The sequence below is a fragment of the Triticum aestivum genome, chromosome 4D, assembly GCF_018294505.1.
Source record: "Triticum aestivum cultivar Chinese Spring chromosome 4D, IWGSC CS RefSeq v2.1, whole genome shotgun sequence".
NCBI classification, from domain to species: Eukaryota; Viridiplantae; Streptophyta; class Magnoliopsida; order Poales; family Poaceae; genus Triticum; species Triticum aestivum.
Genome location: NC_057805.1, coordinates 381,029,552 through 381,044,206, shown reverse-complemented (window position 1 = coordinate 381,044,206; position 14,655 = coordinate 381,029,552). Strand labels below are relative to the sequence as shown.

The window sequence follows — 14,655 nt, the reverse complement described above, 5'->3', positions numbered from 1 at the left end:
CTCATTTCGTAACGCATGATCCCATGGCTAACTCATTAGTCACATTGAGCTCATTATGATGATGCATTACCGAGTGGGCCCAGAGATACCTCTCCGTCATACGGAGTGACAAATCCCAGTCTCGATTCGTGCGAACCCAACAGACACTTTCGGAGATACCTGTAGTGCACCTTTATAGCCACCCAGTTACGTTGTGACGTTTGGTACACCCAAAGCATTCCTACGGTATCCGGGAGTTGCGCAATCTCATGGTCTAAGGAAATGATACTTGACATTAGAAAGCTCTTAGCAAACGAACTACACGATCTTGTGCTATGCTTAGGATTGGGTCATGTCCATCGAATCATTCTCCTAATGATGTGATCCCGTTATCAATGACATCCAATGTCCATGGTTAGGAATAACCATCTATTGATCAACGAGCTAGTCAACTAGAGGCTTACTAGGGACATGTTGTGGTCTATGTATTCAGACATGTATTACGGTTTCCAGTTAATACAATTATAGCATGAACAATAGACAATTATCATGAACAAGGAAATACAATAATAACCATTTTATTATTGCCTCTAGGGCATATTTCCAACAGTCTCCCACTTGCACTAGAGTCAATAATCTAGTTCACATCACTATGTGATTGTAATGAATCCAACACCCATGGGGTTTGTTCATATCTCGCTTGTGAGAGAGGTTATTAGTCAACGGGTCTGAACCTATCAGATTCGTGTGTGCTTTACAAATCTCTATGTCATCTTGTAGATGCAGCTACCATGCGCTACTTGGAGCTATTCCAAATAACTGCTCTACTATACGAATCCGGTTTACTACTCAGAGTCATCCGGATTAGTGTCAAAGTTTGCATCGACGTAACCCTTTACAACAAACTCTTTTACCACCTCCATAATCGAGAAAATTCCTTAGTCCACTAGTTACTAAGGATAAGTTTGACCGCTGTCATGTGATCCATTCCTGGATCACTCTTGTACCCCTTGACTGACTCATGGCAAGGCACACTTCACGTGCAGTACACAGCATAGCATACTGTAGAGCCTACGTCTAAAGCATAGGGGACGACCTTTGTCCTTTCTCTCTCTTCTGCCGTGGTCAGGTCTTGAGTCTTACTCAATACTCACACCTTGTAACACAGCCAAGAACTCCTTCTTTGTTGATCTATTTTGAACTCCTTCAAAATCTTGTCACGGTATGTATTCATTTGAAAGTACTATTAAGCATTTTTTATCTATCCTTATAGATCTTGATGCTCAATGTTCAAGTTGCTTAATCCAGGTTTTCCATTGAAAAGCACTTTTCAAATAACCCTGTATGCTTTTCAGAAATTCTACATCATTTCTGATCAACAATATGTTAACAACATATACTCATCAAAAATTCTATAGTGTTCCCACTCACTTCTTTGGAAATACAAGTTTCTCATAAACTTTGTATAAAACCAAAATCTTTGATCATCTCATCAAAGTGTACATTCCAACTCCGAGATGCTTACTCCAGTCCTTAGAAGGATTGCTGGAGCTTTGCATACTTGTTAGCATCTTTCAGGATTGACGAAACCTTCTGGTTGTATCACATACAACCTTTCCTCAAGAAAATCATCGAGGAAACAATGTTTTGACATCCTATTTGCAAGATTTCATAAATAATGCAGTAACTGCTAATATAATTCCAACAGACTCTTAGCATCGCTACAAGTGAGAAAGTCTCATCGTAGTCAACTCCTTGAACTTGTCGGAAAACATCTTAACGACAAGTCGAGCTTTCTTAATGGTGACACTTACCATCATTGTCCGTCTTCCTTTTAAAATCCATCTGCACCCAACGGCCTTACGACCATCAAGTAGTTCTTCCAAAGTCTGTACTTTGTTTTTATAATGGATCCTCTCTCGGTTTTTATGGCCTCGATCCATTCATCGGAATCCAGGCCCACCATCGCTTCTCCATAGCTCGTAGGTTCATTGTTGTCTAGCAACATGACTTCCAAGACAGGATTACGTATCACTATGAAGTAGTACGCATCCTTGTCGACCTACGAGGTTTGGTAGTGACTTGATCCGAAGTTTCATGATCACTATCATAAGCTTCCACTTCAATTGGTGTAGGTGCCACAGGAACAACTTCTTGTGCCCTGCTACACACTAGTTGAAGTGACGGTTCAATAACTTCATCAAGTCTCCACCATCCTCCCACTCAATTCTTTCGAGAGAAACTTTTCCTCGAGAAAGGACCCGTTTCTAGAAACAATCACTTTTGCTTCCGGATCTAAACTAGGAGGTATACCCAACTGTTTTGGGTATTCTATGAAGATGCATTTATCCTCTTTGGGTTCGAGCTTATCAGCCTGAAACTTTTTCACATAAGCATCGCAGCCCCAAACTTTTAAGAAACGACAGCTTAGGTTTCTCTAAACCATAGTTCATACGGTGTCGTCTCAACGGAATTGCGTGGTGCCCTATTTAAAGTGAATGCGGTTGTCTCTAATGCCTAACCCATAAACGATAGTGGTAATTCGATAAGAGACATCATGGTATGCACCATATCCAATAGGGTGCAGTTATGATGTTCGGACACACCATCACACTATGGTGTTCCAGGCGGTATTAGTTGTGAAACAATTTTCACAATGTCTTAATTGTGTGCCAAACTCGTAACTCAGATATTCATCTCCATGATCATATCATAGACATTTTATCCTCTTGTCACGACGATCTTCAACTTCACTCTGAAATTACTTAAACCTTTCAATAATTCAGACTTGTGTTTCATCAAGTAAATATACTTAGCAACTACTCAAATCATCTGTGAAGTAAGAACATAACGATATCCATTGCGTGCCTCAGCACTCATTGGACTGCACACATCAAAATGTATTACTTCCAACAAGTTGCTTTCTTGTTCCATCTTAATGAAAACGAGGCCTTTCAGTCATCTTGCCCATGTGGTATGATTTGCATGTCTCAAGTGATTCAAAATCAAGTGAGTCCAAACGATCCATCTGTATGGAGTTTCTTCATGCATATATACCAATAGACATGGTTCGCATGTCTCAATCTTTTCAAAAACGAGTGAGTCCAAAGATCCATCAACATGGAGCATCTTCATGCGTCTTATACCAATATGACTCAAATGGCAGTGCCACAATTATGTGGTACTATCATCACTATCTTATATCTTTTGGCATGAACATGTGTATCACTACGATCAAGATTCAATAAACCATTCATTTTAGGTGCAAGACCATTGAATATTATGCAAATAAACAGAGTAACCATTATTCTCCTTAAATGAATAACCGTATTGCGATAAACATAATCCAATCATGTCTATGCTCAACGCAAACACCAAATAACAATTATTTAGGTTTAACACCAATCCCGATGGTAGAGGGAGCGTGCGATGTTTGATCACATCAACCTTGGAAACACTTCCAACACATATCGTCATCTCACCTTTAGCTAGTCTCCGTAGCCTTTTATTTCGAGTTACTAACACTTAGCAACCGAACCGGTATTTATTACCCTGGTGCTACTAGGAGTACTAGTAAAGTACACAATAATATAACGTATATTCAAAATACTTCTGTCGACCTTGCCAGCCTTCTCATCTACCAAGTATCTAGGGTAGTTCTGCTTCATTGACCGTTCCCCTCATTACAGAAGCACTTAGTCTCGGGTTTGGGTTCAACCTTGGGTTTCTTCACTAGAGCAGCAACTGATTTGCCGTTTCATGAACTATCCCTTCTTTCCCCTGCCCTTCTTGAAACTAGTGGTTTTACTAACCATCAACAATTGATGCTCCTACTTGATTTCTACTTTCGCGGTGTCAAACATCGCGAATTGCTCAAGGATCATCATGTCTATCCCTGATATGTTATAGTTCATCACGAAGCTCTAATAGCTTGGTGGCAGTGACTATGGAGAACCATCACTATCTCATCTGGACGATTAACTCCCACTCGATTCAAGCGGTTGTAGTACTCAGACAATCTGAGCACATGCTCAACAATTGAGCTTTTCTCCCTCAGTTTGTAGGCTTAAGAAACTTGTCAGAGGTCTCATACCTCTTGACGTGGGCACTAGTCTGAAATCCCAATTTCAGTCTTTGGAACATCTCATATGTTCTGCGACGTTTCAAAACTGTCTTTGGTGCCACAATTCTAAACCGGTAGCATTATGCACTGAACTATCACGTAGTCATCAAAACGTGTATGTCAGATGTTTCGCAACATCCACAGACGACGCTCGAGGTTCAGCACACCGAGTGGTGCATCAAGGACATAAGCCTTCTGCGCAGCAATGAGGATAATCCTCAGTTTACGGACCCAGTCCGCATAATTTCTACTATCAACTTTCAACTAGATTTTCTCTAGGAACATATCTTAAACAGTAGAACTAAAGCGTAAGCTACGACATAATTTGCAAAGACTTTTGACTATGTTCATGATAATTAAGTTCACCTGATTATTTAATGAACTCCCACTTAGACAGACATCCCTCTAGTCATCTAAGTGAGACATGATCCGAGTCAACTAGGCTGTGTCCGATCATCACGTGAGACGGACTAGTCATCATCGGTGAACATCTTCATCTTGATCGTATCTACTATACAACTCATGTTCGACCTTTCGGTCTCTTGTGTTCCGAGGTCATGTTTGTACATGCTAGGCACGTCAAGTCAACCTAAGTGTTTCGCATGTGTAAATCTGGCTTACACCCGTTGTATGCGAACATTAGAATCCATCACACCCGATCATCATGTGGTGCTTCGAAACAACGAACCTTCGCAACAGTGCATAGTTAGGGGGAACACATTTCTTGAAATTTTAGTGAGGGATCATCTTATTTATGCTACCGTCGTTCTTAGGCAAATAAGATGTAAACATGATAAACATCACATGCAAATCATAAAGTGACATGATATGGCCAATATCATCTTGCGCCTTTGATCTCCATCTTTGAGGCGCGGCATGATCACCTTCGTCACCGGCATGACACCATGATCTCCATCATCGTGTATTCATGAAGTTGTCTCGCCAACTATTACTTCTACTACTATGGCTAACGGTTAGCAATAAAGTAAAGTAATTACATGGCGTTTTTCATTGACACGTAGGTCATACAATAAATTAAGACAACTCCTATGGCTCCTGCCGGTTGTCATACTCATCGACATGCAAGTCGTGATTCCTATTACAAGAACATGATCAATCTCATACATCACACACATATATATAATTCATCACATCCTTTTGGCCATACCACATCACATAGCATACCCTGCAAAAACAAGTTAGACGTCCTCTAATTGTTGTTGCATGTTTTACATGGCTTCTATGGGTTTCTAGCAAGAACGTTTCTTACCTACGCAAAAGCCACAACGGTGATATGCCAATTGCTATTTACCCTTCATAAGGACCCTCTTCATCGAATCCGATCTGACTAAAGTGGGAGAGACAGACACCCGCTAGCCACCTTATGCATCAAGTGCATGTCAGTCGGTGGAACCTGTCTCACGTAAGAGTACGTGTAAGGTCGGTCCGGGCCGCTTCATCCCACAATGCCGCCGAATCAAGATAAGACTAGTAACGGTAAGCAAATTGAACAAATCATCGCCCACAACTACTTTGTGTTCTACTCGTGCATAGAATCTACGCATGGACCTAGCTCTGATACCACTGTTGGGGAACGTAGCAATAATTCAAAAATTTCCTACGTGTCACCAAGATCAATCTAGGAGATGCTAGCAACGAGAGAGGGAGTGAATCTTCATACCCTTGAAGATCGCTAAGTGGAAGCGTTACAAGAACGCGGTTGATGGAGTCGTACTCGCGGCGATTCAAATCGCGGAAGATCCAATCTAGCGCCGAACAGACGGCGCCTCCGCATTCAACACACGTATAGCCCGGGGACGTCTCCTCCTTCTTGATCTAGCAAGGAGAGAGGAGAAGTTGAGGGAGAACTCCGGCAGCACGACGGCGTGGTGGTGGAGCTTGTGGTATTCCTGCAGGGCTTCGCCAAGCTCTACGGAGGAGAAGGAAGAGTTGGAGGAGGGAGGGGATGCGCCAGGGAAGGGGTGCGGCTGCCCTCTCTCTCCCTCACTATATATAGGGGGAAGGGGGTGGAGGAGGCGCCATAGGGTTCCCTAGGGGAGGGGCGGCGGCCACAGGGGAAACCCTAGATGGGTTTGGGCGCCCCCACCCCTAGGAAACTTGTCCCCCAAGCCGGGAGGGGCGGCTGCCCTAGGGGAGGCGCCCCCACCTCTCCAGGTTACGTGAGAGGGGTTGGGAGGGGCGCACAACCCCTTAGTGGGATGGTGTGCCCCCTCCCCTTGGCCCATAAGGCCCCCCAACGCTTGCCGGGGCCTCCGAAACACCTTTCGGTCACGTTGGTCGTCACCCGGTACTCCCAGAACAATTCCGGACTCCAATACCCTTCGTCCAATATATTGATCTTCACCTCCGGACCACTCCGGAGTTCCTCGTCACGTCCGGGATCTCATCCGGGACTCCGAACAACCTTCGGTAACCACATACTATTTCCCATAACAACTCTAGCGTCACCGAACCTTAAGTGTGTAGACCCTATGGGTTCGGGAACCATGCAGACATGACTGAGACACCTCTCCGGCCAATAACCAATAGCGGGATCTGGATACTCATATTGGCTCCCACATGTTCCACGATGATCTCATCGGATGAACCACAATATCGGGGATTCAATCAATCCCGTATACAATTCCCTTTGTCCACCGGTATGTTACTTGCCCTAGATTCGATCGTCGGTATCCCAATACCTCGTTCAATCTCGTTACCGGCAAGTCTCTTCACTCGTTCCGTAACGCATGATCCCATGGCTAACTCATTAGTCACATTGAGCTCATTATGATGATGCATTACCGAGTGGGCCCAGAGATACCTCTCCGTCATACGGAGTGACAAATCTCAGTCTTGATTCGTGCCAACCCAACAAACACTTTCGGAGATACCTGTAGTGCACCTTTATAGCCACCCAGTTACGTTGTGACGTTTGGTACACCCAAAGCATTCCTACGGTATCCGGGAGTTGCACAATCTCATGGTCTAAGGAAATGATACTTGACATTAGAAAAGCTCTTAGCAAACGAACTACACGATCTTGTGCTATGCTTAGGATTGGGTCTTGTCCATCACATCATTCTCCTAATGATGTGATCCCGTTATCAATGACATCCAATGTCCATGGTCAGGAAACCATAACCATCTATTGATCAACGAGCTAGTCAACTAGAGGCTTACTAGGGACATGTTGTGGTCTATGTATTCACACATGTATTATGGTTTCCAGTTAATACAATTATAGCATGAACAATAGACAATTATCATGAACAAGGAAATACAATAATAATCATTTTATTATTGCCTCTAGGGCATATTTCCAATAGTTCACATAACGAGAATTGATAGACCTATACAACAACAGAGAAGCTTGCTGCCATCCGTCGACACGACTATTTAAGCCGATTAGCGTCCACCTCGCACGGCGATGTGGGATTAAAATTTGGGTGCACCGATGAGAGAAGAAGGAGCTTCTGTCGCTGTATGTGGGACCGCTACGACCTGCAATGGGTTCGGCGGACGCGCCGGGCTGCCCTCATATTTGGGCTGGATATGAGGGGTGTCGGTCAGTCCGGACGTTTGAGGCCCATTTGAGGAGTCCGTTTGGGTCGAATTTTTGTGACTGGTGAGTGACCAGGCCGTCCGCCCTAGAGTTTGAGGTGGGTTTGGAGCATCGAGTGTATATGCTGTGAGGCTAGCGTTAATCTTGGTATTAGCACCCCGTGTCTTATGATCCGGTTATCTTTTTCACATGAATTCACACTCGTGTACTCAATGTACCCACACTATGTACTTTGCTCATTCTTATATCAATAAAATGATATGCAAGCTTTGTGTATTTATGTTTTTTTCTTTCTCTAACAATTAACACCCCCCGTCCCCGTCAAAGTCATTGCCGACGACATTTTCGGCAATGACGCCGACTCTAGTAGCCCCGCCGACCGCGTCCGCATACAACCCTAGTTAACTAGTTTTTCCTCTCACAAGGAACGCGCGACTAGGGTCTCCCATACGTCTAGCCGGCCCCCTCTCCTTCGGGTGCTTCCATTGCCGGTCGTCCTAGATTTGGTTAGGGTTCAATCTATGTGGCTGGCTGGCAGTGGTGATACGATGATGTCATTGGTAGGGTGGAATAATTTCTCCATGTCCTGTCCTCTTTTAGGTGATCTCCGGACACCTCCATGTACTGGCAGGGTTGTGGATTTTCGGTCAAGGCAAGATCTAGGGCCCTGTTTTTGTCTTTGTTCCATCTAGGTGGTCTTCGAACACCACCATTTGGCGGAGTGGACTACAATAGTTCATGTCTTGGTCTTATGGCTTCTTCTCCGTTCGGCAAAGCATGGTCAGGTTCGGCTTCGTCGGGGAGCTAGTGAGGTTAGGCCTCCCCGGTTATATCTGGACATATCGGCTTCAGGTCATTGTCACCGACTTCCTCTCGCTACTGTTGGTGCCTTCTCGGCTGATGCATCTACAACATTCCCTGGTTTCGAGGGTATTCTGGAGATTCAGAGGTAGACGACAATGTTTCGGCTTTGCTCATGACCACCAGTGAATGCAGGAGGAAGACCACAACGATATACCCAAGGACATGTGTGTTACTTTTTTTGCAAGGATGGTCTTGTGAGGGTTGGACAATTTTATGATATGCCCTTGGCCTTCTAAAAAAAGGTCCAGGAAATGGGCTAGTTGCAACTTGCAAGCCTCCCAAGGTCCAAAATTTATTGGGAGTTACAAATAGATGAATGACTAGAGATGCACAGTTTGTGACTGTATCTTGTTGGCGGTGAATTATACCCGTATATGCTTCCGACTTAACTATTCCTCCCATGTTCTGTATACGGTCGGAGCAATACATCCCACTGTATAGATTGGAGGAAGTTTGTAGAGGACACTGTATAGACTGCAGTGGATTTGGAAGGGATTTGGGGATGATACATGTTAGCTGATGACTGTTTATGGTCTCATGCCGTATATACGCATGTCATGCCGGGCATGCATGCTTGCCTGTTTGTGATTCAAACTATTGATCGATCGATCGTGTGGTTCTACATTCCATGTGCCCTGATCACACAGGTTTTGTGCTCTGCTTGGCTTAATTAACCAACTTCACAAGTAAGCTCATATCTGAATCACTTCAGGTGGCTCACTTGTTCTTCAAGTGATCGACCCATCGTACGCCCCCTTTCGTCGTCCGGTCGCGCAACTTACATCATTAACTCCGGTGGTTCGGTTGGCGCCTACTACGATCGACCACACCAAACTTTGCGTAGCACGCAGTGCTACACGTACGACAACTTTTCATCCGATGATGTACCACATTAGTCAGTCACCCTAGGATCAAGTCACTCCTTTAAGAACAGACGTAGGATCACCATACTGTATGCAAATAGGATGTAATCAGTCGTAAGCAAAGCAATTTCGCGCGCACGGGGCTGTACGTCGCCGTGCGGCCATGCGGAGGCTGCGTAGCCATGGTACGGTACCACGCCTCGCTGCGTAGCCATGATACGCCAGTTCCACCTCACAGTCGCGAGCGGCATGCGCCTTCCACTGTTCCAGTTCCAGTTCCAGTTAAACGGGATGGGCGGCACGGCCAACTAATTTTTCTCGGATCTCGTGCTGCTTTGAATTCGGGTCGATCTACCTGCCAATCCGCTTGAATTTGCAGCTGGTCGACCGGGATCGCGATGCGCGCCATGGCGCGCGGTTGTCGGTCGGGGTCGACCGGCGCGTACTGTAGTCCGTAGCTATCTCTACATAATGTGATGCGACGATTGTGGTTGTGGGCATACTACATGCGTGGTGCCAGGCGGCCAGTAGTACTGTGGTATTTGCTGTCCATCCGTATGCAGCGCTAGCAATCTCCGTCTCGTTTTTACAGAGGATCAACGTCCCCATCGCCTTGCCATGCATATGGAGGGGACGAGAGGCGAGGTTGATGAGGTTGTTCATCAGCATGCAGCTGCGTTGCGTCCACGGTCCACCACCGCCTTTCCATACCCCGAAGACGGGTCGTGAATCGGCGTCCGAAAACCGGTCGTGCGGACGACTCCTGCCTGAACCCGCTATCTATATTGTCTCGTCTCGTCCAGGGTCATCTCATGCCGTCATGGACTGTCACTCATGGTGCGGTTAACTTCAAATTTAAGACGAACCCCCTTTGATTCTTGGACCGGGTCGGGTCAGTGTTGTCTCCTTCAAGGTCACGCCGTCACGGCAAGAACCAGTCGAAACCGAGGTGCTGGCCTCGTTCACTTGACGCGCGCCTCACCTGCAAAGTCCACCGCTCGTTTAATTCACGAAAACTACAGCTTCCCCCGTCGCAATCTCTCTACCACAAATCTAATGCTACCACACCACACTCCAACTGTTCGATCAAATCAGTTTAAACTCCCGTGGCGGACACAGCTGCACCAGGAGAGTTTTTCACCACGATAGCAACTTATGAGCAGCGACCATAACGATGGCAGATCTCAAGTCTGGGCTCTGAGGCCTGAACGAGCATGCGTTCTTTGACTTTTAATCTCAGACGGAGCACGTCGCCTGGAGCGCTGGAGGCATTCACGCAAGTCACTGGCAGCTGCAGTGACGCAGCGAGTGACAAGAGGCGGGAAAAGGTTGATCGGAGCCTCGTAATATCTCTCTCTACTGTATCTGTATGTCATCAGACTCGGAGGACGGAATCCACCGCATTCAGTTCCACACACGGGACCCGGGGTCGCGCCACGATTCGCAATTCATCGACGGCATGTTGAAGCGTGCGGGGCGGTCCAGATGGGTCGGGTCGATGTCCGGATTTATGGTGTCCTCCCTGCCCAACCTGCCGTGCCGACCGCTCTTAATGTGCCGCTCCAAAACTCATGATACGTACTACGAGTATTTGCGCAAAAACACTTGTATCTTCCTCTTTCCGGTGTACTGTACTTACGTAAGAAAACTCTCCTCCGTTTAACCATGCCTGTTGGCCGGAGGTGAGGACGGACGAGCTAGAACTAGAGCTTGCGCGGCTGCGGGAGAAGCTGGCAGATGGCGACGCAAAACCTTTTACTTTTCTGCCTCCAGAACCCAGGGAGCCGAGGGATGGCTGGAGTGCGTCTCATCACAAAGTCACAAATGGAAAATCTGAGAGGAGGAGATAAATCGAGAGAGGGAGCAAGCGAGAGGGGGAGATGGTCCAGACGGAGCCGGGGGCCATTAAACGCACCAACGACCCGAACTGACCGGCATTCATGTCCCGCGTCGTCCTGCCTGCCTGCCTGCCTCTAGGCTGAGCGGGGCGGGGCTCCCCTCCCCGTGAAGTAGACTGCGAAAAAAGACGTCGTCGCACGTAGTACACGTACAGTACAGACGCAGGCGAGGCAACCAACACCGCACCACAGCGCGCAGCACTATCGCCCCGCCAGCCGCCACCACCGCGAGGCAAAAGCCAGCCACCATCCCTGCGCTAGCGTCCGACCACCGCGAGTCCCAACCGAACAAAAGGTCGTTCGTTGCTGTTCGTAGAGGGAGCTCGATCCGCAGCCATGGTGTCGTCCCCGTCCCCTTCCCCTCCTACCTTCACTTCTGCGGTGAGCTCGCGTCCCTTCTACCTTCTTCTCCTTACGATGTGTATGTCTCTGTTCTTTGAGTTGGGCCGTGGGCGCTCCTTGCTTTGCTTGCTTGTGAGCTGCAATGCTAAGCTGTAATCGTCAGGTGTCCGAGACCAAGCGGCATGCTGGTGTCCCGACGACGGCCTCGGAGAAGCTGGACCAGAAGTACGCCCACTCCGCGACGCCGCTCCACGGCCACGGCCACGGCGGCGGTGCCAAGAAGACGCCGCGGCGGGGGAGGAGCGAAGGCGGCGCCGCCGACTCGGCCGCGTATGTCGCGGCGGTGTCCTGCTCCGACTGCCGCTTCAAGCAGCGCGCCCTGGCGCCGGCGTCGCCCGGAGCCGTCATCCGCTCGCTGTTCGTCTCCCTCACCCGACGCTCCACCCCGCGCTCCTCGCCGTCTCCGACATCGGCCTCGGAGGGCGACGCGGGTGAGGGCGAGCAGTGGCGCCTGGCCGCGGCCGACCTCTCGCGGCGGCTCGCCGCGGCCACGCGGACGCGGGACGACGCGGTGGAGGAGACCTCGCGGCTGAAGCAGTCCCTCGCCGAGCTGGAGCTCAAGCTCGCGCGCCTCGAGGCCCGCGTGCTCCCCACGCCGGCCGCCGCCGTCTTCCCCGTCGAGTCCTTCCTCCGCGCCGTCTCCACGGCGCGCGCCACCGTGCGGAACCTCACGCGCGCGCTCTCCACCCACCTGCGCAGCCCCGCGAGCCCCGGCCCGAACCTCGAGAGCTTCCTGAACCGCGCCTTCCACGCGGACTTCGAGCTGGACACCGAGGGCGACGTCCACACCGCGGACCCGGCGGGCCGGTGCGAGGCCAACCTCGCGGCGTACCACGCCGTGGCGGCGCTGACCTGGGAGGAGGTGCTCATCCACGGGACGAAGCACTACAGCGACGGGCTGAGCCGGTTCTGCGACGCCAAGATGAGCGAGGTGGTGTCCTCCCTCGGGTGGGCGCGCGCCCGCCCGTGGCCGGAGCCGCTGCTGCAGGCCTTCTTCCTGGCGGCCAAGGGCGTGTGGGGGGTGCGCCTCCTGGCGCGGTCCGTGCACCCGCCGCTGCCCGTCGTGCGCGTGGACCGCGGCGCGCGCTTCGACTCGCGGTTCATGGAGGACGCCGCGGCCTCGCGCGCCGGGCGGCTGGAGCCGGCCAGCGTGAAGATGATGGTGGCGCCGGGGTTCCACGTGTACGTCGCCGGCGCCGGCGTGGTCAAGTGCAAGGTCGTGTGCTTCTACAACAACAGCCGCACCGGCGGCCACATAGGTGGCGGGAGCAGCGCCAACGGCGGCGAGGGGTTGGGGAGTAGCTGTAGCGATATGAATGGTGGCGGTACGGATGCGGTGAAGAGCTGTCAGAGTAGCAGGGTATAGTAAAAAAAAGACACGAGGATTGTTATTTGTGTGGTAAAAACAGGACTTGCATTCAATTGATGTGTGAATATGGGGTGTCAACTCCGCTCTTGTGAGTCACATTTCTTCATCTCGAACAGCATTTCTGCGCTGAGCGTGAAGTGAAGTGATCATCTTTGGTTGGTAGCTGCACACTTCACCGTCATGGCGGCAGCCGCGCATGCCCGAGACAAAATCGGAAAATTGGTGATTGGACCTTCCAACGATCTTGACTGGCCATGCGGGTGCTCCTTTCAGCGGAAACGATGCCATGTCATCGGATCCTTGGAGGTAAGGCCAACTCCAATGCAAGGACGCATCGTCTGTTAGGATCCGCGCACAGAAAATACACGATCCACCGTCCACACAAATGGGCGGATGTTCGTTTTACCGAAAAATGCTTAGAGCAATTCCAATGCGGCGACCCATTTCGTCCGCCCGTGTCCGTTTGGGTCGGCGCGGACAAAAGTGGCGGCTCAACGCGCCGACCCAAACGGACGCGCATCCGTTTTTTGTCCGCGGATGACCCATTCCAGGCCCAATTTTGAGCCGGATTTGCATCGGCGCGGACACGAGACGGATGCGCGTGCGTCTACTCCTCTCCCCGGGCCCGCCGGTCGGTGGCAGCCACCAACATTCCCTCCATTTTCCCCAAAAACGCTCCCGCCCGCGCCCGCCCCCGCCCCCCAACCAGCCATGGAGGACGCCATCGACCTCGACCTCGACGCCGCTGCCGGCCTCGCCCCCCTCGCCTCGTCCGGCGCCGTCGCCCCCTCCGGAAAAGGCAAGCCTCGTGCCCCGCGCAAGACCGCCGCGGTGACCAAGCCAAAGAAGGCGCTGACGCCCGAACAGCGGGCAAGGGAGTCGGCCAAGAGGAAGGGCCGGAGGCACGCCGCGGACGCGAGGGATGAGGCCGCCGCCGTCGCCGCCGCGCAGCAGGAGTTCACCAACGCCCGCGTTGCCGCGGCAACGAGGGAGGCGCTCTACATGCTAGGGGTAAACCCTAGCCAGCACAACGTCCTCCAAGCCGCCGTCGCCGCGGCCAGCACCGGCTCGTCGGCGTTTCCTCGGATGGTGCTGCCCGACTCACCCCGCGTGTCGGCTTGTAACCCGGTCCCCGGCTTTCGCGTCTACCCGCAGGCCTCCCGCCTCTCCGGGAAGTGCCTACCCGACGTGAGCGTGGTCGCGCCTTCCACGCCCGCGCCCGCGCCCATCGACCTCAACGCCACCCCGGTGGTCGGTGGCTCGTCGTCCGGCGGCACGAGGAAACGCGCGCGACAGACGCCGGCGGGCGGGCTCCCGGACGCCCGTAACCTGTTTGAGGAAATGCCGTCCGCCGTCGACGAGGACTACATGCAAAACCTCATCTTTGAGGGTGGTGCGCCGGGCGCTGGCTACGATCCCGACGAGACGCAAAGCTAGGACGGCCGCGGGGCGTTCACGCCGGCCGCTGGCTATGATCCCGATCAGGCGGCCTTCATGCGTGATCAAGTCGGCATCGACCTGGACGGCTTCCCCCTCGACCACGAGTTCTCGGAGGACTACGGGCTAGAGGAAGAGGACGAGTGCGACATCGA

General features: G+C 50.8%; 1 protein-coding gene across 1 annotated transcript; it reads left to right on the top strand.

Moving 5' to 3' along the window:
• Positions 1-11,175: 11,175 nt before the first annotated feature.
• LOC123098059 (IRK-interacting protein) lies at positions 11,176-13,176 on the top strand. The gene is made up of 2 exons (XM_044519933.1): positions 11,176-11,673; positions 11,798-13,176. Exons 1-2 carry the CDS (start codon positions 11,629-11,631, stop codon positions 13,058-13,060), a joined length of 1,308 nt encoding a protein of 435 aa, XP_044375868.1. The 5' UTR covers positions 11,176-11,628; the 3' UTR covers positions 13,061-13,176.
• The last annotated feature ends 1,479 nt before the right edge of the window (positions 13,177-14,655 follow it).

What these genes read in the sequence shown, in the direction of transcription:
- LOC123098059 (XM_044519933.1), top strand. Translation starts at nt 11,629, where the DNA reads ATGGTGTCGTCCCCGTCCCCTTCCCCTCCTACCTTCACTTCTGCG. An exon ending in CTCCTACCTTCACTTCTGCG is followed by an intron (nt 11,674 to 11,797) that starts GTGAGCTCGCGT and finishes TGTAATCGTCAG; the next exon opens with GTGTCCGAGACCAAGCGGCA.